This window comes from Nerophis lumbriciformis, linkage group LG28 (assembly GCF_033978685.3).
Source record: "Nerophis lumbriciformis linkage group LG28, RoL_Nlum_v2.1, whole genome shotgun sequence".
NCBI classification, from domain to species: Eukaryota; Metazoa; Chordata; class Actinopteri; order Syngnathiformes; family Syngnathidae; genus Nerophis; species Nerophis lumbriciformis.
The window spans coordinates 18654201-18681245 of NC_084575.2; the positions used below are offsets into that span (position 1 = coordinate 18654201).

Genomic DNA, 27045 nt, shown 5'->3' on the forward strand with positions numbered 1-27045 from the left:
CTGTAAACCTAGTTCATAGTTGTTAGTTTCCTTTAATGCCAAACAAACACATACCAATCGTTGGTTAGAAAGCGATCGCCGAATTCGTCCTCGCTTTCTCCCGTGTCGCTGGCTGTCGTGTCGTTTTCGTCGGTTTCGCTTGCATACGGTTCAAACCGATATGGCTCAATAGCTTCAGTTTCTTCTTCAATTTCGTTTTCGCTACCTGCCTCCACACTACAACCATCCGTTTCAATACATGCGTAATCTGTTGAATCGCTTAAGCCGCTGAAATCCGAGTCTGAATCCGAGCTAATGTCCCTATACCTTGCTGTTCTATGCGCCATGTTTGTTTGTGTTGGCATCACTATGTGACGTCACAGGAAAATGGACGGGTGTATATAACGATGGTTAAAATCAGGCACTTTGAAGCTTTTTTTAGGGATATTGCGTGATGGGTAAAATTTTGAAAAAAACTTCAAAAAATATAATAAACCACTGGGAACTGATTTTTAATGGTTTTAACCCTTCTGAAATTGTGATAATGTTTTGCAGCTTTTTTTTTGGTTGTAAGAGGTAGAGAGTGTTTTAACGTAGAGTTCTAATTCTTTTTTAAAGGCACAAAAAACAGGTCGGTTATTGAGAAACTTACATTTATGAATATAAAACTTAGCCAATAGCATAATGAGGTTGCAAAGGTAAAATTCCTTTTCAATTTTTTTTTTTCATACAGTTTAAAACAAAGCACACATTTGTCATGAATATTGTCCAGGATGAAGCGAGAAAAGTTCGTAACTTTATTGCTGAATGGTTCCCAGGGTGCGTCAGTCCAAGCCAAGCCCCGCCCCTAACTGTCAGTTGGACCCGGTGAACCCGCGCATCAGAGTGACGTCACCTCCACTCTGACTTCCGTGTCGACATGGCGGCATCCATGGCATGGCGAGCTGCAGCGAGAGACTTGAGGGCAGCCTCCTCCCAGCACCTACTTCTTCACAAACTGAAGGTACTCTTTTCATCTATCTCTTCGGAATGCACGTCTGCTCTCTCACGTCAGTTTTCGCCCATGTACGCGCGTTGTCATGGTCTGTTAATGAGCTGTTTTTAGCATTAGCACGTCCAGAAAGGCATGGCTGAGTAAAGTTGCAAGATACTCAGTTGTTGATAAAACAATGTTTTCATGTAGTAATTGTGCGTGCATGTTGCATAGATCAACCTTTCTGAAGAAAAAAACATGTCAAAGAAGGTCATGTCTAATCTTACAGGTTACCTTAAGACATCTGGGCTTGCACCCTTCATTAACTGCATTGACCTTTTCACATTCTCCTCATTCCACTATTTTAACATGTGTCTGAAAGCCTGGAATAGTTCATCGCTTCAAGTCATGGACGTGCTACCGTTTTTCCCACACGACTGCAGTGTAAAGATTAACTCCTGTATTGCACTTTGAGCTGTTGCAGACTGCATTTGGGACTTTGCACAACATGCTTCTTCTGATTAAACCAGTCAATGTCCACAATAGTAAATGATTGCTGTCATTATGCACACATAATTACACTGTGCAAAGTGATGACTTTATGAAATGTATAGCGTGAGAATATAGGCTGTGCAATATGGGCCAATATATATATATATATATATATACAAACCCCGTTTCCATATGAGTTGGGAAATTGTGTTAGATGTAAATATAAACGGAATACAATGATTTGCAAATCATTTTCAACTCATAGTCAGTTAAATATGCTAGAAAGACAACATATTTGATGTTCAAACTGATAAACTTTTTTTTTTTTGGCAAATAATCATTAACTTTAGAATTTGATGCCAGCAACACGTGACAAAGAAGTTGGGAAAGGTGGCAATAAATACTGATAAAGTTGAGGAATGCTCATTAAACATTTATTTGTAACATCCCACAGGTGAACAGGCAAATTGGGAACAGGTGGGTGCCATGATTGGGTATAAAAGTAGATTTCATGAAATGCTCAGTCATTCACAAACAAGGATGGGGCGAGGGTCACCACTTTGTCAACAAATGCGTGAGCAAATTGTTGAACAGTTTAAGAACAATCTTTCTCAACCAGCAAGGAATTTAGGGATTTCACCATCTACGGTCCATAATATCATCAAAGGGTTCAGAGAATCTGGAGAAATCACTGCACGTAAGCAGCTAAGCCCGTGACCTTCGATCCCTCAGGCTGTACTGCATCAACAAGCGACATCAGTGTGTAAAGGATATCACCACATGGGCTCAGGAACACTTCAGAAATCCACTGTCAGTAACTACAGTTGGTCGCTACATCTGTAAGTGCAAGTTAAAACTCTCCTATGCAAGGCGAAAACCGTTTATCAACAACACCCAGAAACGCCGTCGGCTTCGCTGGGCCTGAGCTCATCTAAGATGGACTGATACAAAGTGGAAAAGTGTTCTGTGGTCTGACGAGTCCACATTTCAAATTGTTTTTGGAAACTGTGGACGTCGTGTCCTCCGGACCAAAGAGGAAGAGAACCATCCGGATTGTTATAGGCGCAAAGTTGAAAAGCCAGCAACTGTGATGGCATGGAGGTGTATTGGTGCCCAAGACATGGGTATCTTACACATCTGTGAAGGCACCATTAATGCCGAAAGGTACATACAGGTTTTGGAGCAACATATGTTGCCATCCAAGCAGCGTTACCATGGACGCCCCTGCTTATTTCAGCAAGACGGGTGGTGTATATTGTAGCGTCCCGGAAGAGTTAGTGCTGCAAGGGGTTCTGGGTATTTGTTCTGTTGTGTTTATATTGTGTTACGGTGCGGATGTTCTCCCGAAATGTGGTTGTCATTCTTGTTTGGTGTGAGTTCACAGTGTGGCGCATATTTGTAACAGTGTTAAAGTTGTTTATACGGCCACCCTCAGTGTGAACTGTATGGCTGTTGCCTTGCATTCACTTGTGTGTGTGAAAAGCCTTATATATTATGTGATTGGACGGCATGCAAAGGCGGTGCCTTTAAGGTTTATTGGCACTCTGTACTTCTCCCTACGTCCGTGTACCACTCCGTACAGCGGCGTTTGAAAAAGTCACACATTTTACTTTTTGAAATAAATGAATAAATGATAAATGGGTTGTACTTGTATAGCGCTTTTCTACCTTCAAGGTACTCAAAGCGCTTTGACACTACTTCCACATTTACCCATTCACACACACATTCACACACTGATGGAGGGAGCTGCCATGCAAGGCGCTAACCAGCACCCATCAGGAGCAAGGGTGAAGTGTCTTGCTCAGGACACAACGGACATGACGAGGTTGGTACTAGGTGGGGATTGAACCAGGGACCCTCGGGTCGCGCACGGCCATTCTTCCACTGCGCCACGCCGTGACATATTTATTATTGAAGTCACAAAGTGCATTATTTTTTTCAACATTCCTCAAAACACCGATACCGATAATTTCCGAACTGATACCGATAATTTCCGATATTACATTTTAAAGCATTTATCGGCCGATAATATCGGCAGCCCGATATTATCGGACATCTCTAATAATTATTACACTATGCAAAGTGATGACATTCTGTTCTTATAGTTGGCGTTGTAAAGTGTGTGTAATGTGGTGAGCGTGAGAATAGAATAGAATAGAATGCCATTTATTGTCACTATACACAGTTAGAATGAGATTAAAAGCAACTCCAGTATCAGTGCGACAGTCTATAAATATGCAAAACATAGGAAGGAAAGGGCAAAAGGAGGTAAGGTGCACAGTCCAGTCCTGAGAACGAATGTTCTGAATGTGTTTAAATATTATACTATATACATACTGTATATACAGAAGCATTCAGACGGTAGGTGGAAAGTAAAAATTGCACACTGCGAGGTGCTAAACTATAAAATCAGTGCCTATGAGAGTGATATTGTTGACGAAGCGCCAGTGTTCAGCACCTGCTTGTCAACACTGTTTACAGAGTATTACTGTTCATCAGTGCGGATTAAGATTTTGGCTTCTGTTACCAGTCGCGATTCTTTGAGTGTCATTTCCTAATAGCGTCACAGTTCTGCCAGTCACTTGTCATCATTTTAAATCATAGCAAATTGTCAAATAATGATAACTATTATTTCTTGACATGCGATGCATAGCCCTGGTGCTGGTGTCTAATGTCCTGAATGAGAAAGTGGCATATGGGAGGGATACAGCCAGGCAGCTGGCTTACTGTCTCCTGAGAGACTCTCTCTACAGTAATTATCATCAACAGCACTCTGGGGACGACCCTACCCGCTCCTCGTACCTAACTGCTGCAGTGCTTAATACCAAGCATGCATGCACCTTCACATACATACATACATACATACACATAAAAAGATACGCAAATAACCTTCTCTGACATTGAATCTAATTGTGATAAAGTATTCACAGCAACTCTTGTACACACAAAAGCATGCACCTTTGATTTAATCCTTGTCACAGGATGTCAGATAACAAGCCAGCATTAGAATATTTACACCAATATCTATTATTAATTATATGTATGAGCAAAAATTGTATTTTAGAACTCTTCCATCCATCCATCCATCCATCCATCCATTTTCGACCGCTTGTCCCTCTCGGGGTCCCGGGCGGGGTGCCGGAGCCTATCCCAGCTGCACTCGGGCAGAAGGCAGTGTACACCCTGGACAAGTTGCCACCTCATTGCAGGGCCAATCTCTTATAACAAAATACTTTGTCCAAAGAAAAGTGCTGTAACGATTATCGGTAAAGCTCCAGACGGTTAGTATTACCGTTTTAAATAAAAATCGTCTAAAAAGCATGATTTGCACCTTGAACTCATGGACTGGTGCCAGCTTGCTGACCTAAATGGTAACATGAAAACAAGAAAACGTTAACGTCTTTCCCCATTAATAAACAACTTACGGGGTCGCGGGGGGTGCTGGAGTCTATCTCAGCTGCATTCGGGCGGAAGGCGGGGTACACCCGGGACAAGTCGCCACCTCATCGCAGGGCCAACACAGATAGACAGACAACATTCACACTCACATTCACACACAAGGGACCATTTTTAGTGTTGCCAATCAACCTATCCCCAGGTGCATGTCTTTGGAGGTGGGAGGAAGCCGGAGTACCCGGAGGGAACACACGCAGTCACGGGGAGAACATGCAAACTCCACACAGAAAGATCCCGAGCGCAGGATCGAACCCAGGCCTTGCATAAACACAATGCTTGTGGAGCAACTAAGCCATTAAATTAATTGTGCACATTAAACCTACAGGCTGTGCTCTTTGAAAGGGGTTTTTCACAGTGACTGCGGTTACATGGGCATTTCCAAAAGTTTTTGGTCCCCTGCTGTTCAGTTTTCCCTCGGATGTCCGTTTTCCAATTGTTAGGTTTACGGTGTTTACATGCTCTGCGAGAACTAGCATATGCCGTTTACATGTGAAGTAGGGGTCTGCGGTCTATTCCCCAATAATTCCTCCCCAGATCACACCTCACTCCTACCCACTTTTTCAAAGTGGGCTGGCTCAGGATGGAGGACAGAGTAAAACAACTTGCACTGAGCCTAGTCTATAAAATCCGCTACACCTCCCTAATACCGAAGTACATGTCAAACTACTTCCTTAATGTAAATTACCGCCATAACCGCAACACCAGGGGGAGCTCCACTAACCACGTTAAATCCAGATTCTGATCTAACAAAGGTCTAAACTCATTCTCTTTCTATGCCACATCAATGAGGAATGCGCTCCCAATTCCCGGGCGCGGCCACCGCTGCTGCCCACTGCTCCCCTCACCTCCCAGGGGGTGATCAAGGGTGATGGGTTAAATGCAGAGAATAATTTCGCCACACCTAGTGTGTGTGTGACAATCATTGGTACTTTAACTTTAACAGGTATAAAAGAAAGGGCATCTCTATCCTCCTTCAAAACCGCAATAAAAGTACACCTCCAGGCAACTTCAACCTTAAACTAACACCCTCCCCGGATTGTTAATAATCAAATGTAGATACTTTTTCTTATGCTTTCTGATCTCTCTCTCTCTCTCTCTCTCTCTCTCTCTCTCTCTCTCTCTCTCTCTCTCTCTCTCTCTCTCTCTCTCTCTCTCTCCCCGGATTGTTAATAATCAAATGTAGATACTTTTTCTTATGCTTTCTGATCTCTCTCTCTCTCTCTCTCTCTCTCTCTCTCTCTCTCTCTCTCTCTCTCTCTCTCTCTCTCTGTCCACTACTTGCTGTACATATGCTACCAAGTCAGACCTACACTGTTCCAATATCCATTTCTCTGTTCTCAATTGTTGATGACTGAAGTGATGATTACAACCAAACCTAACCCCCCCGCCTCCTCCACATCCCACACCCCGGATTGTAAATAATGTAAATAATTCAATGTATATACCCTGATGATTATCTTGTGTGATGACTGTATTATGATGATAGTATATATCTGTTAGTATATATCTGTATCATGAATCAATTTAAGTGGACCCCGACTTAAACAAGTTGAAAAACGTATTCGGGTGTTACCATTTAGTGGTCAATTGTACGGAATATGTACTTCACTGTGCAATCTACTAATAAAAGTCTCAATCAATCAATCAAAGGTCGTAATGGACAAAACCGGCAGGATTCCAGCCGCTGGTGTTGTTTGGTTTTTTAGCCTTATAGTATCTTCCAATGGTTAGTGCATGTGCCTCACAATACTAATACTTTTGGCACAACTCTGGGTTTTCTGTAATGAACTAAACCTTTTTCCACTCTGCGCTGGTGTCTTTTGTACACCTTGATTTGACAAAGCTGTCTAATTACCGGGCTCGCGCACCAGCAGATGAGACAGGAGCGCGCCGCGTTATACCTGCGCGTGAACGTAAACTGATCGGCTCTGATTTTATAAGCCGACTGGCCGAAATAATGCCGAATTATATACATTTCCTGGGGTTGCCTAGGTGAATAGGGATGCGGATGTGCTCTAAGATAAAATATAATTTTATTAAGTGGGGTTTGGCTGGTTGCTAAACAGCCACGGTTGCGAGCTCGCGCGTCAGCTGACGAGACAGCTGTTCACCGCTACAACATTATTAGGCCGTTTATTGAAATACTCCCACACTTTTGACGACTTTTGGCGTGCTTTTTTTCCCTCGCTCGCACCGCTCGCATCATCTGCTTTGCGCTCCACCATGACGGCAGTGTGACGTAAATATGCGACGCGTCGAAGCATAAAAATGGCGTCGACGTATTTACGTAACCGATGACGTCGACTATGTCGACGCGTCGTTTCAGCCTTAGTCCTGAGTAGTCCTGGGTTCAATCCCGGGCTCGGGATCTTTCTCTGTGGAGTTTACATGTTCTCCCCGTGACTGCGTGGGTTCCCTCCGGGTACTCCGGCTTCCTCCCACCGCCAAAAACATGCACCTGGGGATAGGTTGATTGGCAACACTAAATTGGCCCTAGTGTGTGGATGTGAGTGTGAATGTTGTCTGTCTATCTGTGTTGGCCCTGTGTTGAGGTGGCGACTTGTCCAGGGTGTACCCCGCCTTCCGCCCGAATGCAGCTGAGATAGGCTCCAGTAACCACCGTGACCCCAAACGGGACAAGCGGTAGAAAATGGATGCATGGATGGTATCTTCCAACGATACTTAACCTGCTCGGTTGTCTGAACATAGCCAGCATCGCGCAAGTCTTCACACACTATTTCTTTTTATAAATGTCACCGTTCCTGTTCTTTCTTTCATCTATACGCGCCATATTGTTAAATTCTTTCAGAATGCTAAGGCAGGCCGTAGTCTCCTCGTCACACCAGTAAATGCTGACTTTTGCTCGCCATGCCGTTCTCATGTCTCTCCCGCCCCGCTTTCGAAGTGTCACTCAACGTAACACCGTAAGCGTGATGACGTTCCGTCCGACGTCAGAGTAAATAGGTCTCGGGTGTATGCATGCGTGATTAAACGGTTGTGGACAGGCGTACCCCAGCAGTCCAAAACGGTTCATTCGCACATAGGTTGGGGCCCGGAACGGTTGAGTTCACGCGTTTATATGTGCAGTGCAAACCCTTTGCCCCGAAGGAAAACTGAACAGCAGGGGACCAAAAACGTTTGGAAATGTGCATGTAACCAGGCTCAGTGTTTCTATTTTTTTAGTTATTTAAAATAAATAACGTAGTCCAAAACTTTTTTAGCAACAATACCACGATAATAATGATAACCGGGACAATTTTGGTCACCATTAGGGATGATGTTCGAAATCGGTTCTCCCGGTTGTTCGATAAGAAAAGAACCGATTCCATTGACTCAAATCCCTTTTTGAGAACCGGTTCCCGTTATCGAGGCCATTATAGTAAAGAAAAAGAGTTGGTTCTTTATTTGAATCCCTGGGAATGAATCCCTTCCCACGTACAGGAAATGCCCTGTGGGACCTGCAATGTTATGCCCATTTGATTGTAGACTCTTACTGACACCTTGTGGCGATATGAAAATACTATGCGTCATTAGTTTGTGCACTTCCGAGTTGAGACAATTGAGAAGTAGACAAGTTGTGTTAGCTCTTACAAGCCTTGGAACATATAAGTCTGTAAGTAAACTGTTTAACTTGTTTATGTAACTCAATATGAAGGTGGAAAGTGGTTAAGTTTGATATTAAGATGTTTATTGAAAAACGATTTTTGTGCACTGTTTCAATGGATGTTTTGAGGACTTAAAATGGCTGCCAGTCATATATTTCCACCATCGAAATAGTTTCAACACTCCGAAGTATTTGTTTGATGATAGTACTGTATATTTGTGTGAAGCTAATATTTACATATTGTGTATTACATTTCTGTATGTTAATTGAATCACATAGCTTATACATTTGTCATTGTGTGTATTTCAGTTTAAAAAAAACAAAACAGTCCAGTGCAAGACAAAAGTAAAGCTAGGAAAAGACAAAGCAAGATCAACAACAATAAAGACCCTAAATGGATTAATCTGCTTTGGATTGTTGGTTAGCTGTCTGCCAAGCTGTATAACCTCAACACGTATAGTGAGGGCAGAACAGGCAATATGCAATTATTGCCAGGCTTCGCTCTCATGTAAGGGGGGAAGAATTGTTTATTGATGACTGTGGTGTTCGTAGTGTCAAAGTGTGTGTAGTTAGTATGTTCCAATAGCAGCAGAAGTGCACTTTTTGGAGAGCTGTATTATTTTCAGTTTTGTGCCCAAGGGACTGATTTTTTTTAACACTATATTATTATTTATACACCTACAGTGATCACAGAGACAGGTTGTTTTGTGTTACTGTATATATTTGTTTTTCTGAAAAATCCCACTTAATATACTTTGGGTAACAACAGTCAATATTTTTATTTTTTTATTTTTTTAGGGGGGTAACAGTCAATATTTATTTATTTATTTTATTTTATTTTTTTCTTATAAAATAAAAGTGAGCTTTTGTTAAACCAAATATTGTGTTTTTTTCCCATATACAACAACCTATCTGGATTCGATAAGAGAATCGATAAGGAATCGGTTCGATAAGAGGATTCGATAACTGGCTCGAACTCGATAATTTCTTATCAAACATCATAGTCACCATAATATGAAGTTTTAGGCTTCATTTGGATAAACTTGCGCTGTTTGAAATAGGGATGTTCCGATCAGTGTTTTATGCTGCCGATTCTGATACCAATCATCCATGAGTCGGTCAATACCAATACCGAAACCAATCACATGCATTGTATATACTGCAGGCATGTGAAAATGTCAGCGGAAACGCAGTGTTTATAAACATTCATTTTCGCATCAAAATATCACTTCTGCCTTTTTTATTTATGAAATATAAAAATATGATCTAAACACAATTTGTTAAACACTCGCCTCAGCCGCAGGTACTCGCTCTTCCTCTTGCTTTAATAACACCGCAGTGAGTGGCAGGACGAGGAGACGATCAGTGGTGCCAAAACAAGCTCGCAAGTTAGCATGATCTAGCTCGCTCCGTTCGCTCTCCGAGCCATAACATTAGCCATGTGTACATGGACAACATTTACTTAAAGGGGAACATTATCACCAGACCTATGTAAGCGTCAATATATACCTTGATGTTGCAGACAAAAGACCATATATTTTTTTAACCGATTTCCGAACTCTAAATGTGTGAATTTTGGCGAATTAAAAGCCTTTCTATTATTCGCTCTCGGAGCGATGACGTCACAACGTGACGTCACATCGGGAAGCAATCCGCCATTTTCTCAAACACCGAGTTAAATCAGCTCTGTTATTTTCCGTTTTTTCGACTGTTTTCTGTACCTTGGAGACATCATGCGTGTGTGTTGTCGGAGGGTGTAACAACATGAACAGGGACGGATTCAAATTGCACCAGTGGCCCAAAGATGCGAAAGTGGCAAGAAATTGGACGTTTGTTGCGCACACTTTACCGACGAAAGCTATGCTACGACAGAGATGGCAAGAATGTGTGGATATCCTGCGACACTCAAAGCAGATGCATTTCCAACGATAAAGTCAAAGAAATCTGCCGCCAGACCCCCATTGAATCTGCCGGAGTGTGTGAGCAATTCAGGGACAAAGGACCTCGGTAGCACGGCAAGCAATGGCGGCAGTTTGTCCCCGCAGACGAGCGAGCTAAACCCCCTGGATGTCTTGGCTCACACCGTCCCTTATGCCACCGAAGATGATCAAGAGAAGAATATCGACCCTAGCTTCCCTGGCCTGCTGACATCAACTTCAAAACTGGACAGATCAGCTTTCAGGAAAAGAGCGGATGAGGGTATGTCTACAAATGTATTTCATATGCTGTAAACCTAGTTCATAGTTGTTAGTTTCCTTTAATGCCAAACAAACACATACCAATCGTTGGTTAGAAGGCGATCGCCGAATTCGTCCTCGCTTTCTCCCGTGTCGCTGGCTGTCGTGTCGTTTTTGTCGGTTTCGCTTGCATACGGTTCAAACCGATATGGCTCAATAGCTTCAGTTTCTTCTTCAATTTCGTTTTCGCTACCTGCCTCCACACTACAACCATCCGTTTCAATACATGCGTAATCTGTTGAATCGCTTAAGCCGCTGAAATCCGAGTCTGAATCCGAGCTAATGTCGCTATAGCTTGCTGTTCTATGCGCCATGTTTGTTTGTGTTGGCATCACTATGTGACGTCACAGGAAAATAGACGGGTGTATATAACGGTGGTTAAAATCAGGCACTTTGAAGCTTTTTTTAGGGATATTGCGTGATGGGTAACATTTTGAAAAAAACTTCGAAAAATAAAATAAGCCACTGGGAACTGATTTTTAATGGTTTTAACCCTTCCGAAATTGTGATAACGTTCCCCTTTAATCTGATCATCTTTCCGATGAGAATATTACTGTGTACATGGACCCTGAAAAAAATATCATGTGTTGACTTCATTATATCACTTTTAATTTTTTGCGGCTCCAGACAGATTTGTTTTTGTATTTTTGGTCCAATATGGCTCTTTCAACATTTTGGGTTGCCGACCCTTGCCTTAGAGGAGCGTCTCCACACTGTCTATGTAGACACATAAAGAACTGTAGCTTCTTGTCAGCCGGGGAACTAAAATTAGAATTAAGATACAGTGTCAGCCAGAGGGGATCAGCGTTTGTGATCAGCATCAAAATGCATTAATTGGCAATGGCGGTCAATGACTTATTCTCGAAAAATGGCCAATACTGATTGGTGGATGATCAATCGGCACATCTTAGTTCAGGCCAGAATACATTAGTTGTGCATCTTGATATGCTTTGATGATGGGAGTAGCTGACTGCTGAAGAAAATTAACCCTGGCTTTGTTTTATAGGAGATTAGATCAGTGTAGGTACGGGTAGGTACTCCGCTGCCAAAAGTAAAAAATAACTTATTCCAGACATAAAGCAATGGTCTCTACCTGCATATCAGCACTATCTCTTAATTGTATCCAGGAGTGGGGCAAAGCCATTTGTTTTGCTGTGAGTGCCCCCAAGTAAAAACCTTCAGCCCACAATTCAAATTAGGCGGAGGGAGCACATTCAATGAAAATGTATTTTGCTTTTAGGAGGCTTGCAGCAAGAGTCTTGACATTCAGAGAGTGATCATAAAATGTCACAGTAATGTGCTGCAGCAGGGATTGATACTTTAGTCTAGCTTGTTAGTGCTTTAATTTAAAAGATGTGAACTATAGTCCTTTAGGCATAGGCCTTTAACTTATCCATCTAGCTATTCACTCAGAATGTTTTTTTTTCTACACTGCTCGTTCTGTTCAGGATCACATTAACTTAGGGCAAGGGGTGGACTACACCGTTGTTGCAATTAGTGCTGTGCGATATGGACAACAATATACAAACCCCGTTTCCATATGAGTTGGGAAATTGTGTTAGATGTAAATATAAACGGAATACAATGATTTGCAAATCATTTTCAACCCATGTTCAGTTGAATATGCTCCAAAGACAACGTATTTGATGTTCAAACTGATAAACATTTTATTCTTTGCAAATAATCATTAACTTTAGAATTTGATGCCAGCAACACGTGACAAAGAAGTTGGGAAATGTGGCAATAAATACTGATAAAGTTGAGGAATGCTCATCAAACACTAATTTGGAACATCCCACAGGTGAACAGGCAAATTGGGAACAGGTGGGTGCCATGATTGGGTATAAAAGTAGATTCCATGAAAAACCTGTTTTTGATTGATTGATTGAAACTTGTATTAGTAGATTGCACAGTACAGTACATATTCCGTACAATTGACCACTAAATGGTAACACCCGAATATGATTTTCAACTTGTTTAAGTCGGGGTCCACGTTAATCAATTCATGGTACAGGTACATTGTTTAATGCATCCAGCGGGGCATCACAACAAAATTAGGCATAATAAAGTGTTAATTCCACGACTGTATATATCGGTATCGGTTGATATCGGTAATTAAGAGTTGGACAATATCGGAATATTAGATATCGGCAAAAAAAGCCATTATCGGACATCTCTACATATTACTAATGTACATTTTCATGAGACGGCAAAGCAAGAGCCACATTTACCACGGTTGCTCTGAACCTGAACTCTGTTTGTTCCCCAAATAGAAGCACCGCCCAAGTTGTATAGAATAAACTATCAACTCATGAATATTGTATCACTTACAAATGCATTTGTTGTTGACAGCTCTACATTTTACCGTACGGCAATGCTTGTCTGTGTATAGCACAGGCTTCTGAAAGGACTTGTCCACCAATACTATTGATTGCTAATGTAAGCGTTTCGGGGTTGCTATGGCAATGGCACTAAACATTTAATGGACCTATGGGGTTGTTTTGGCCAGATGAAGTTTAGGTTTAGTTTATTTTCTTCCTCAAAAAAAACAACATTCCATGTATGTAGGGATGTCCCGATCCAGGTTTTGGCACTTCCGATCCGATACCGATATTGTTTTTGCACTTCCGATCCGATACCGATACTGACCGATACCGATACTGACCGATACTGGCCTATCCGAGCATGTATTAAAGTTTAAAGTTATTTAGCCTACTTAGTTGTCAGAATCATGTTGAAAAGGGTTTTAGTACTCTTGATAACAACTAGCCAGCTGAATTAGGGGAGTTTGAATAATACACAATGGTTGGTAACAAGAAACTGACCTGTTTATTCAAGGATAAACACAAAATAGACAAAATTATACATGACAAACAGAAATGGCATCATTGAACTAGGGCTGGGCGATTTGGCCTTTTTTTTAATATTGCGATATTTTAAGGCCATATTGCGATACACGATATATATCTCGATATTTTGCCTTAGCCTTGAATAAACACTTGATGCATATAATCACAGCAGTATGATGATTATATGTGTCTACATTAAAACATTCTTCTTCATACTGCATTAATATATGCTACTTTTAAACTTTCATGCAGAGAGGGAAATGACAACTAAAAAAAATTACTATTTTTTTCATACGGTGTTGATGTGGAAATGTTTGCCTCGGCATTTTGATGGTGTGGGCGTGTGGCACCGAATGGAGATAAGCGTCTTGACAGACGTTACAATATTTGAACAATGATGACGAAAACTGTTTTCTCTGTCGTGTCCGTGTGTCGAAAATTGTTATGCGCTTATTTTTTTATTTGATTTTGTGCGTGGCATAGATCTGCCGTGCGCAGAGGACGCTTGAGCAGGCGCACACCTTAGCGGCTGCGCTAGCATCACAGCTAACGTTAGCCATGCTGCTACCTCGCTCTCTGCTGGGAGAGGGCGTATACGTACAGGTAAAAGCCAGTAAATTAGAATATTTTGAAAAACTTTATTTATTTCAGTAATTGCATTCAAAAGGTTTAACTTGTACATTATATTTATTCATTGCACACAGACTGATGCATTCAAATGTTTATTTCATTTAATTTTGATGATTTGAAGTGGCAACAAATGAAAATCCAAAATTCCGTGTGTCACAAAATTAGAATATTGTGTAAGGGTTAAATTTTGAAGACACCTGGTGCCACAAACTAATCAGCTGATTAACTCAAAACACCTGCAAAGGGCTTTAAATGGTCTCTCAGTCCAGTTCTGAAGCCTACACAAACATGGGGAAGACTTCAGATTTGACAGCTGTCCAAAAGGCAACCATCGACACATTGCACAAGGAGGGAAAGACACAAAAGGTTATTGCTGAAGAGGCTGGCTGTTCTCAGAGCTCTGTGTCCAAACACATTAATGGAGAGGCAAAAGGGAAGGAAAAACTGTGGTCAGAAAAAGTGTACAAGCGATAAGGATCACCGCGCCCTGGTCAAGATTGTGAAAAATAACCCATTCAAAAATGTGGGGGAGATTCAGAAGGAGTGGACAGCTGCTGGAGTCAGTGCTTCAAGATCCACCACCAAGAGACGCTTGAAAGACATGGGTTTCAACTGCCGCATACCTCGTGTCAAGCCACTGTTGACCAAGAAACAGCGCGCAAAGCATCTCACCTGGGCTAAGGAAAAAAAGAGCTGGACTGCTGCTGAGTGGTCCAAAGTCATGTTTTCTGACGAAAGCAAATTTTGCATTTCCTTTGGAAATCGAGGCCCCAGAGTCTGGAGGAAGACAGGAGAGGCACAGGATCCACGTTGCCTGAAGTCTAGTGTAAAGTTTCCACCATCAGTGATGGTTTGGGGTGCCATGTCATCTGCTGGTGTCGGTCCACTCTGTTTCCTGAGATCCAGGGTCAACGCAGCCGTCTACCAGCAAGTTTTAGAGCACTTCATGCTTCCTGCTGCTGACCTGCTCTATGGAGATGGAGATTTCAAGTTCCAACAGGACTTGGCGCCTGCACACAGCGCAAAATCTACCCGTGCCTGGTTTACGGACCATGGTATTTCTGTTCTAAATTGGCCCGCCAACTCCCCTGACCTTAGCCCCATAGAAAATCTGTGGGGTATTGTGAAAAGGAAGATGCAGAATGCCAGACCCAAAAACGCAGAAGAGTTGAAGGCCACTATCAGAGCAACCTGGGCTCTCATAACACCTGAGCAGTGCCAGAAACTCATCGACTCCATGCCACGCCGCATTAACGCAGTAATTGAGGCAAAAGGAGCTCCAACCAAGTATTGAGTATTGTACATGCTCATATTTTTCATTTGCATACTTTTCAGTTGGCCAACATTTCTAAAAATCCCTTTTTTGTATTAGCCTTAAGTAATATTCTAATTTTGTGACACACGGAATTTTGGATTTTCATTTGTTGCCACTTCAAATCATCAAAATTAAATGAAATAAATATTTGAATGCATCAGTCTGTGTGCAATGAATAAATATAATGTACAAGTTAAACCTTTTGAATGCAATTACTGAAATAAATCAAGTTTTTCAAAATATTCTAATTTACTGGCTTTTACCTGTATGTGACGTATGACGTGACAGTATGTGACGTATGACGTGACAGTATGTGACGTATGACGTGACAGTATGTGACGTGTGTAAGAAGGTGCGCTCGCTGTCTGTAAGAGGGAGACACAGGAAAGAGTGAGAAGAGCCTGTCGTGTAATGCCAGCAGCTAAAAGCAACTGCGTGAGAATCCACAGACCTGTGGATGTGTTGAAGGTGTGCTGGAAAATGCGCAATGGAAATTAGGGTGCAGCAGAAAAGTGGAATGTATTATTTAAATCGGTGCGTTGGAAAACACGGACCGGAGTTTTTTAAAAACTGGATCAGGATCAGCATTTTCCCATGCCTTGCCGATACGCATTTTTTTGCAAATATCGGCGGCTGATCCGATCCAAATATCGGATCGGGACATCCCTACATGTATGACGTGTGTTTACACAGATAGAGACTGAGGCAGTAATGATACCTGTATTTGTTATCATATTTTTCTGTATAGTTTAATATTTATTTAGTACATGTTTATGTAGTGACTAAACAAATTATAAGTACTATTCTACAATGTCAGTGAAAGAAAATGACTGTGGGACAGAGTGAGCCAATGTTTATACCCTCACTGTGTTTGCCTGGGTTCTCCCTGAACTGAACACTCTGTTTGTTTCATAGATATTTTGGAAATATGTACTGTAGACTCCCAGTCCACAGAGGTTAACATCATCATTACGTGCCATGGACAGGCCTTAACCCCCTTGAAATGACACTGTCTAATTAGCGATGTCAAACGACTACAACGCTAATTAACCAGAATGCTCCTACAGGGCCTTTTTTTTATAAATGCTCAAGAAATGAACAGATTGCCAGTTCACTAATTCCAAGTAATTGATTTGTCCCCATTCAGGTTATGAACTCTTCTATGCAGGAATTAATTGGAATTGAACACTGTCCACTCTTATGAGCGCAGACATTAGAAAATCCACAAACACGAAAATATTTTTTCTGCAATCCAATGTTTTTCAATTAATGAGGTGGAAGTTTGGTATTTTTTAATGACTTATGAATGCAGGTTTTTGATCAAGGGAACACTTTGAGAGGTGACAATAATGCCTCTACAGGGTTTCCCTTACATGTAATTGATTGTGGCGCGACGCCACGGCAAAATAAAAACCGGCCACATCTTACAAATTAGGGTCTTTTACGTAAAAATAAATTCAAGTATTACATTGTATGAATGTAAGGATTGCCTATTATTTCAATCAATCAATCAATCATCAATCAATGTTTATTTACATAGCCCTAAATCACAAGTATCTCAAAGGGCTGCACAAGCCACAACGACATCCTCTGTTCAGATCCCACATAAGGGCAAGGAAAAACTCACAACCCAGTGGGATGTCAATGAGAATGACAATGAGAAACCTTGGCGAGGACCGCAGATGTGGGTGACCCCCCCCCTCTCTAGGGGAGACCGGATGCAATGGACGTCGAGTGGTTCTAGCATAATATTGTGAAAGTCCAGTCCATAGTGGATCTAACATAATAGTGAGAGTCCAGTCTGTAGTGGAACCAGCAGGAGACCATCCCGAGCGGAGACGGGTCAGCAGCGCAGAGATGTCCCCAACCGATGCACAGGTGAGCGGTCCACCCCGGGTCCCGACTCTCGACACCAGACAGCCAGCAATTCATCTATGGCCACCGGACCTGTGACCCCCTTCCACAAGGGAGAGGAGGGCACAAAAGAAAAGAAACGGCAGATCAACTGGTCTAAAAAGGGTGTCTTTTTAAAGGCTAGGGTATACAAATGAGTTTTAAGATGGGACTTAAATGCTTCTACTGAGGTAGCACTTCTAACTGTTACGGGGAGGGCATTCCATAGTACTGGAGCCCGAATAGAAAACGCTCTATAGCCCGCAGACTTTTTTTGGGCTCTGGGAATCACTAATAAGCCGGAGTTCTTTGAACGCAGATTTCTTGCCGGGACATATGGTACAATACAATCGGCAAGATAGGATGGAGCTAGACCGTGTAGTATTTTATACGTAAGTAGTAAAACCTTAAAGTCACATCTTAAGTGCACAGGAAGCCAGTGCAGGTGAGCCAGTATAGGCGTAATATGATCAAACTTTCTTGTTCTTGGCAAAAGTCTAGCAGCCGCATTTTGTACCAACTGTAATCTTTTAATGCTAGACATAGGGAGACCTGAAAATAATATGTTACAGTAATCGAGACGAGACATAACGAACGCATGAATAATGATCTCAGCGTCGCTACGCTATTTACGCATTATTGACTAGTGATGCTCTGAAAATTCGGCCATCGGAAAGGCTTTTATCATCGAAACAGCGCTGCCGAAATAGAACGTTGTCATGACTTCAGTAAAACGCTGGAGTAGAGGCAGCATGTCTGCGATGTGGACATACTTTAATATATCCGAAATACACCCACGGACAGCGATCTACAATACAAAATGTGCAATGTGCAAATATTAAGAGGACAGTGGCGCTCTTTAAAGGGGAACATTATCACAATTTCAGAAGGGTTAAAACCATTAAAAATCAGTTCCCAGTGGCTTATTTTATTTTTCGAAGTTTTTTTCCAAATTTTACCCATCACGCAATATCCCTAAAAAAAGCTTCAAAGTGCCTGATTTTAACCATCGTTATATACACCCGTCCATTTTCCTGTGATGTCACACAGTGACGCCAATACAAACAAACATGGCGCATAGAACAGCAAGCTATAGCGACATTAGCTCGGATTCAGACTCTGATTTCAGCGGCTTAAACGATTCAACAGATTACGCATATATTGAAACGCATGGTTGTAGTGTGGAGGCAGGTAGCGAAAACGAAATTGAAGAAGAAACTGAAGCTATTGAGCCATATCGGTTTGAACCGTATGCAAGCGAAACCGGCGAAAACGACACGACAGCCAGCGACACGGGAGAAAGCGAGGACGAATTCGGCGATCGCCTTCTAACCAACGATTGGTATGTGTTTGTTTGGCATTAAAGTAAACTAACAACTATGAACTAGGTTTACAGCATATGAAATACATTTGGCAACAACATGCACTTTGAGAGTGCAGACAGCCCAGTTTTCATCAATTAATATATTCTGTAGACATACCCTCATCCGCTCTCTTTTCCTGAAAGCTGATCCGTCCAGTCCAGTTGGAAATGCATCTGCTTTGAGTGTCGCAGGATATCCACACATTCTTGCCATCTCTGTCGTAGCATAGCTTTCGTCGGTAAAGTGTGCGGAACAAACGTCCAATTTCTTGCCACTTTCGCATCTTTGGGCCACTGGTGCAACTTGAATCCGTCCCTGTTCGTGTTGTTACACCCTCCGACAACACACCGACGAGGCATGATGTCTCCAAGGTACGGAAAACAGTCGAAAAAACGGAAAATAACAGAGCTGATTTGACTCGGTGTTTGTAATGTGTTTGAGAAAATGGCGGATTGCTTCCCGATGTGACGTCACGTTGTGACGTCATCGCTCCGAGAGCGAATAATAGAAAGGCGTTTAATTCGCCAAAATTCACCCATTTAGAGTTCGAAAATCGGTTAAAAAATATATATGGTCTTTTTTCTGCAACATCGAGGTATATATTGACGCTTACATATGTGTGGTGATAATGTTCCCCTTTAAGTTAGATGAATCGCGCCAGGGACCGGTGTCGGTGGTACGACCGAGGCGCTGCGTGCACCTTGGCTCCAGCGGTTGGCGGCTTGGGCGGTGGAGGCGGGGCTTCTTCCGCCGCAGCACGTGGATAGCCTCACTTCACACCGACCCAGCCTTTAGAGCCAATTCATGTCCCAAAGTTACGAATCTGACTTGCCGACTTCCCTTACCCATCTTTTTCTAACGTGCCAGAGGCTGTGTACATAACTGTACAGCAGTGGCGATTGCAATAAGGCTGAAAGTGAAGCTCCGCTTCCACTAAAATATTAAATCAAACGGTCAAATATGCACTTTCTTGTTTACATTTCTTAAACTAAATATGCGCTAGAATGCGTTAAACTTTTGTTCAGAATCGGCTTCTTTGTCGACAGCTGCCACAACTTTCTTTTCATTCATTCGGAGCATAAAGTGGGTTGTTCCACTGCAGCTAAACTAGACTAGTGTTGTCCCGATACCAATATTTTGGTACCGGTACCAAAAATTTTTCGATACTTTTCGGTACTTTTCTAAATAAACGGGACCACAAAAATTGCATTATTGGCTTTATTTTAACAAAAAATCTTACGGTACATTAAACATACGTTTCTCATTGCAAGTTTGTCCTTAAATAAAATAGTGAACATACAAGACAACTTGTCTTTTATTAATAAGTAAGCAAACAAAGGCTCCTAATTAGTCTGCTGACATATGCAATAATATATTGTGTCATTTATCATTCTATTTTTTTGTCAACATTATTAAGGACAAGTGGTAGAAAATTTATTATTAATCTACTTTTTCATTTATTGTTAATATCTGCTTACTTTCTCTTTTAACATGTTCCATCTATACTCTGTTAAAATGTAATAATCACTTATTCTTTTATTGTTTGATACTTTACATTAGTTTTGGATGATACTACAAATTTGGGTATCAATCCAATACCAAGTAGTTACAGGATCATACATTGGTCATATTCAAAGTCCTTATGTGTCCAGGGATGTATTTCCTGAGTTTATAAACAAAATATAAAAATGTGATGCCAAAAAATACCGGTACCTTTCAGAGGCGGTATAGTACCGAATATGATTCATTAGTATCACGGTACTGTTCTAATACCGGTATACCTTACAACCCTAAACTAGACAGTAATTGGATGAATGCTCGGCTTTGTCAACGCCCACGGAGGCCGAGCATCTCTGGAAGTGAATAAGAAGTGGACTCAGATTTGGCTGGCCTGGACTCCGGGCTTCCGCATGATAATTAGATGATCTGTCTGAAGGTGAATCCCTTTTTGATTGACAGCAGTACGGTCGAATCAGGGATATTGAATTATAAACCACTTCCAGAACATTTTACAAGTTTCATTCCGTTGTTGCAGGTTGATATGGAGAGTTTTACAATCTTGGAAGTGACGTTTACTACGTAAAATCTAGCATTTTTGTGTCTTTTATCTGTTATTGGAAAATGTACTTGTGTTTAGTGAGTAGTTGAACATGAGCTTCCCCTACTTCGGTGGTCAGCAACCCACGGCTCTTTTTAGTGCCTCTCTAGTGGCTACCTGGAGCTTTTTTTTGTAAAAAGGATTGAAAATGGAAGAAGATGGGGGAAAATATTTTGTTTTAGTATATTTTTTGTTTGAGGACAAACATGACACAAACCTTCCCAATTGTTAGAAAGCCTAATGTTTAATATGTTCGTGTGTTTGTCTCACTGATGAGAGTATTTGGTGAACATCGTTTTGTCCTACTAATTTCGGCAGTTCTTGAACCCACCATAGTTTGGCCTGTGACGCAACAGTTTGTTTACATGTGAAATTTTCCACTCCTTCTGTGTCTCATTTTGTCATGCTGTGCGTGAATACACAATGGTGTGCTTTGTTGATGTTATTGACTTGTTGGAGTGCCGATCAGGCTTTTTAGGCTAGCTGTATGTACATATTGCATCATTATGCCTCATTTGCAGGTATTTTTGAGCTAATTTAATTTCCTTTACTTGTCTCCTCTTTGTATATAATTTAGTTTTGCATGTCTCATGACACATTATCTGTATGTAATATTGGCTGCATTTTAGATAGTTGTTTGTGTGACATGTTGTTCCAGACTACAGAAAAAGGTTACCTCATTTGCCAAAGATTTTTATAAATCTATTAAAAGAAGACAGCCTGTTTCCTTTAACTTGGACACGCACATCTATACCTTTGGCCATTAGAAGCCAGTAATTTCCAGGAATTATCTCACCTTCTAAGTAGCCTCTGATTTACTAATGGTTTATAATGCTGTAAAAATGTGTAGAATAAATATTACATTTTAACATTTCTGTCAACGAAGATTTGCGTCAGCCTGCGAGACGTAGTCATTTTGATAGTAGGCTATTATAGCTAATATAGACACTTACATCATGTGTTGCCTTCATTATAACACTTATATAAGACTCCAGACAGATTTGTTTTTTGTATGTTTGGTCCAATATGGCTCTTTCAACATTTTGGGTTGCCAAACCCTGCCCTACTTGAAAGACCAGCCACTGATTGACGGCCTGTGTTACATTGTACAATAAGTACCAATGATTGTCACACACACACTAGGTATGGTGAGATTATCCTCTGCGTTTGACCCATCACCCTCACCTCCTGGAAGTTGAGGGGAGCAGTGAGCAGCAGCGGTGGCCGCGCCCGGGAGTCATTTTGCTGATTTAACCCCCAATTCCAACACTTGATGCTGAGTGCCAAGCAGGGAGGTAATGGGTCCCATTTTGATAGTCTTTGGTATGACTTGGCCGGGGTTTGAACTCACGACCTACCGATCTCAGGGCAGACACTCGAAGCAGCAACAACTGAAAAATGGAGCAAAACGGTATAAGAAAAAATATATATAATATATATACTAATAAAAAAGGTGTGTTCTAAAAATATGCACAGCATGTGTTTAGCCTTTTTTTTTAAATATGCATCAGCACCAGTTACGCAAATGTTACCATGACGTCATATTTACGACACACCTAGCTATGTACCCAGTGCCACACGTATGAAGGCAAGCTGGGGAAAACCCTGCTCTACTTCTAAAATTGTTTGAATTTTAATGTCGGAACAAACAACAAGGTTAACAAGGACATTAAACACATCCCTCTTCGTAAAACTGTTTTTGGACAATCTGCTTTCTTCTATAAAGCAATAACCAAACATGCTCCCTATTGAACTCACAAACTATACACATTTGAAAAACTTTTTCAAAAACCAAAATCATGGATTTTAGGAAACCCAGGTCGTTTGCATTGCCTACTCCTCGTCTTTTATTTGTATTTAATGTTTGTTTGTCCTTGTGTGTTTTATAGTCTGTGGTTTTCAGTGTGTGTGTGTTTGTCAATGTGTGTTTTGTACAATGTATTATTTCGGTCTGCCTGCTACAGGCACTACGGATGGAAATTAGATAATTTGAGAACACTATTATGCGGTAAAGAACATCTCTACCTTATGTCTAATGTTTTTTGTGCAATGTCCCTGACAAACAAATAAATAATGAAGGCAAAGATGGAACGTTGAAGCAGATTTCTGCATACACAGTCAAGAGTTAATGATGAACATATTCCCACTTAAAGCCAGTGTGTAGCAGTGTATGCCTTATGAGGCATTATTGTGTTCAACAGAGAGTTGTTGAGCTTGGCCTCATCTAATTAATTAACTAAATTAGTGTTGGCTGATGTTCCCTTTTCTGTTTGTACATTTGTTTGATTTGAGTAATAATAAAGATAATTCAGTTGTGAAACCTAATGTTGTCTTTTTTTTTTTTTTGTTGCAAGGGCTGCACATCAAATAAATAACACACTTAGGGTTCAAACTAACATGCATTCTAAATTCTGAAGAACGACTAGTTTTTATTTTATTTCATGTTATTTAATGAGCTGCATCACAAACAAACGTTGCCATTGTATGCAAGGGCTAACGCTGATTATTACACAAAGCCAATTGCATTTGTGTATCGGACAGAGTTAATGTTTTTTTTGTTTTTTTTACCGTGCACTACAAATAATTAAACATTGTCAATGATAAATGTAATGACCACTGGCAAAACATCACATTTTGTTAAATTCTATGCTTTCTTCTCTACCCATATTGTACACATTAAAATCAGATTACACAAAATAGATTGTGACATTCTGCCTACTTTACTAAATGGAGTAAGACCAGGGCACTTATTGTTGTTTTTCAGGCTTCTTTTATGGCTATTATTTGCATATCTTCATATATTTGTGGCAAGAAATTGTGTAATTGGCAAACACAGCAAATTAAGTAGTCTTACTTAATATGTATTCTCTTGTTGATACAGTAGCTGTCAGTCTGAACAGTCAGATTAAGTTGGACATGTTGGCTTTCAAAATAAAAGCAGTATATGTAGTTGCATTTTATACAAATTTGATTCTGATCTTTAACATAATGGGCAAATAAATATACTGGTAAATGAATGCATTCCTCCTCCTTTTTCCTCAGTGTAGGTGTGTACGCAAGAATCATCTCATGGAATTGTGATTTCATTTCTAAGCAAAAATGGCTTGATTTACATTTTTTTACAGACTGATGCAGCCCTAGTGATTTAATGCATTACACATCATATTTTGTCATTTTCTTTAAATATTCCTATACTTCCTAGTTGTATTTTTCTGTGTCCTTCCCTGATTTAAACTAAAGTCACATACAAACCATTAGTGTATTAAAAAAAAATGGAATCTGTCAGTCAATACGTATCCATGCACTAAATTAGTCTGATTTCTCAAATAGTTCGGCTCTAAATAAGCCTCCTACAACTAGGGATGTCGGATCGGCCGCCGATATTTGCCAAAAAATGCGTATCGGCAAGGCATGGGAAAATGCCGATCCAGATCCAGTTAAAAAAAAAACTCTGCTCCGTGTTTTCCAACGCACCTATTTAAATAATACATTCCACTTTCCATTCCGCATTTTCCAGCACACCTTCAACACATCCACAGGTCTGTGGATTCTCACGCAGTTGCTTTTAGCTGCTGGCATTACACGACAGGCTCTTCTCACTCTTTCCTGTGTCTCCCCCTCACAGACAGCAAGCGCACCTTCTTACACACGTCACATACTGTCACGTCATACGTCACATACGTATACGTCCTCCCCGAGCAGAGAGGTAGCAGCATGGCTAATGTTAGCTGTGATGCTAGCGCAGCCGTGTGACCAATGTTCTCTCTAAGGTGCGCGCTTGTGCAATTGCGCACTGCTCAAATGTCCTCTGCGCATAGCAATTATATGCCACGCAAAAAATCAAATAAAAAAATAAGCGCATAACAATTTTCGACACACGGACACGACAGAGAAAACAGTTTTCGTCATCATTGTTCAAATATTGTGACGTCTGTCGAGACGCTTATCTCCATTCGGTGCCACACGCCCACACCATCAAAATGCCGAGGCAAACATTTCCAGATCAACACCGTATGAAAAAAATAGTGATTTTTTTTAGTTGTGATTTCCTTCTCTGCATGAAAGTTTAAAAGTAGCATATATTAATGCAGTATGAAGAAGAATGTTTTAATGTAGACATGCAAGCCTTGAAAGAAAATTTTGAAAATCAAGACTACATTTCCTGCAAATGGGTGCATTTCTACCCTACATTTTAACTTTAGATTTATTCTCATATCAAACTCTTTTGGCTGTCTTTTTGACACTTACATCCGGCGCCCCCCTCCACACCCTGGATTATAAATAATGTAAATAATTCAATGTGATTATCTTGTGTGATGACTGTATTACGATGATAGTATATATCTGATAGTATATATCCGACTTAAACAAGTTGAAAAACTTATTCGGGTGTTACCATTTAGTGGTCAATTGTACGGAATATGTACTTCACTGTGCAACCAAAAGTCTCAATCAATCAATCAAAACACATACCGTATTTTCCGCACCATAAGGCGCCCTGGGTTATAAGCCGCGCCTTCAATGAACGGCATATTTCAAAACTTTGTCCACCTATAAGACGCCCCGTGTTATAAGCCGCATCTAACTGCGCTAAAGGAATGTCAAAAAAACAGTCAGATAGGTCAGTCAAACTTTAATAATATATTAAAAACCAGCGTGATGTGGGCGCGCACGGAGTCGTATATCAACATGGACGGAGCTGCGTGAAAAAAGCCACCCGGCCTCTTCGCGTAAACTTACCTTAACCACTCGCTCATCTTTTCTTCATCCATCCCTTCGAGTTAGCTTTTATGATGACGCCGGCTGGAAAGGTCTCTTTTAGCAAGGTCTTCCTTTTGAATATCACCATGGGTGGAAGTTTCTGGCCATTAACATGGCAAGCTAGAACCACAGTGAAGGATGACTTCTCATTCCCTGTGGTGCGAATATTCACCGTACGTGCTCCCGTTGTATCCACAGTGCGGTTCACAGGAATATCAAAAGTCAGTGGAACCTCGTCCATGTTGATAATGTTCTCTGGCCGGATCTTTTTTTCAGCTATCTTGTTTTTACAATATGCACGGAAAGTAGCCAGCTTTTCTTGAAAGTCTTTAGGCAGTTGCTGTGAAATACCGGTAGTAGTCCGTGTGCGGATGGAGAGATTGCGTCTTTTCATGAACCGGATCCCTGTCGCTTAGTAGGAGCCATTTTGTGGTCTTTACAGATGTAAACACACAAAGGAAATGAAACGTACGGTAATATCCGCGCGCTTCTTCTTCTTCTACGCGAGCGGGTGGTTGCTTACAGTAGAAGAAGAAGCGCTTCCTGTTCTATGGGGGCGGGTGCTTACCTTGGCGGTTGCTTGCGTAGAAGAAGAAGCACTTCCTCTTCTACGGGGAAAAAAGATGGCGGCTGTTTACCGTAGTTGCGAGACCGAAACTTTATGAAAATGAATCTTAATATTAATCCATATATAAAGCGCACCGGGTTATAAGGCGCACTGTCAGCTTTTGAGAAAATTTGTGGTTTTTAGGTGCGCCTTATAGTGCGGAAAATACGGTAGAATCATCATACTGCTGTGATTATATGCATCAAGTGTTCATTCAAGGCTGAGGCAAAATATCGAGATATATATCGTGTATCGCAATATGGCCTTAAAATATTGCAATATTAAAAAAAGGCCATATCGCCCAGCCCTAGTTTCAATGATGCCATTTCTGTTTGTCATGTATAATTTTGTCTATTTTGTGTTTATCCTTGAATAAACAGGTCAGTTTCTTGTTACCAACCATTGTGTATTATTCAAACTCCCCTAATTCAGCTGGTTAGTTGTTATCAAGAGTACTAAAACCCTTTTCAACATGATTCTGACAACTAAGTAGGTAGCTAAATAACTTTAAACTTTAATACGTGCTCGGATAGGCCAGTATCGGTCAGTATCGGTATCGGTCGGTATCGGTCAGTATCGGTATCGGATCGGAAGTGCAAAAACAATATCGGTATCGGATCGGAAGTGCAAAAACCTGGATCGGGACATCCCTACCTACAACCCATAAAAACACCTTAATCCGATTGTGTTCGGTTTTTGAAAAGTCGGACTAACACACCTGGATTATGTGATTGAAAACCAATTCTCTCAAGGGGGTGTGAGCGGCCGCAGAGCACTCTTCGTATCG

General features: G+C 41.1%; 1 protein-coding gene across 1 annotated transcript in view; it reads left to right on the plus strand.

Moving 5' to 3' along the window:
* Nucleotides 1-840: 840 nt before the first annotated feature.
* The window catches only part of suclg2 (succinate-CoA ligase GDP-forming subunit beta), a 225449-nt gene continuing 199244 nt past the window's right edge, over nucleotides 841-27045 (plus strand). Inside the window, exon 1 of the mRNA XM_061923823.2 lies at nucleotides 841-982. Coding sequence (XP_061779807.1) covers nucleotides 899-982 — 84 coding nt within the window. The 5' untranslated portion in view covers nucleotides 841-898. The remainder of the gene's footprint in view (nucleotides 983-27045) is intronic.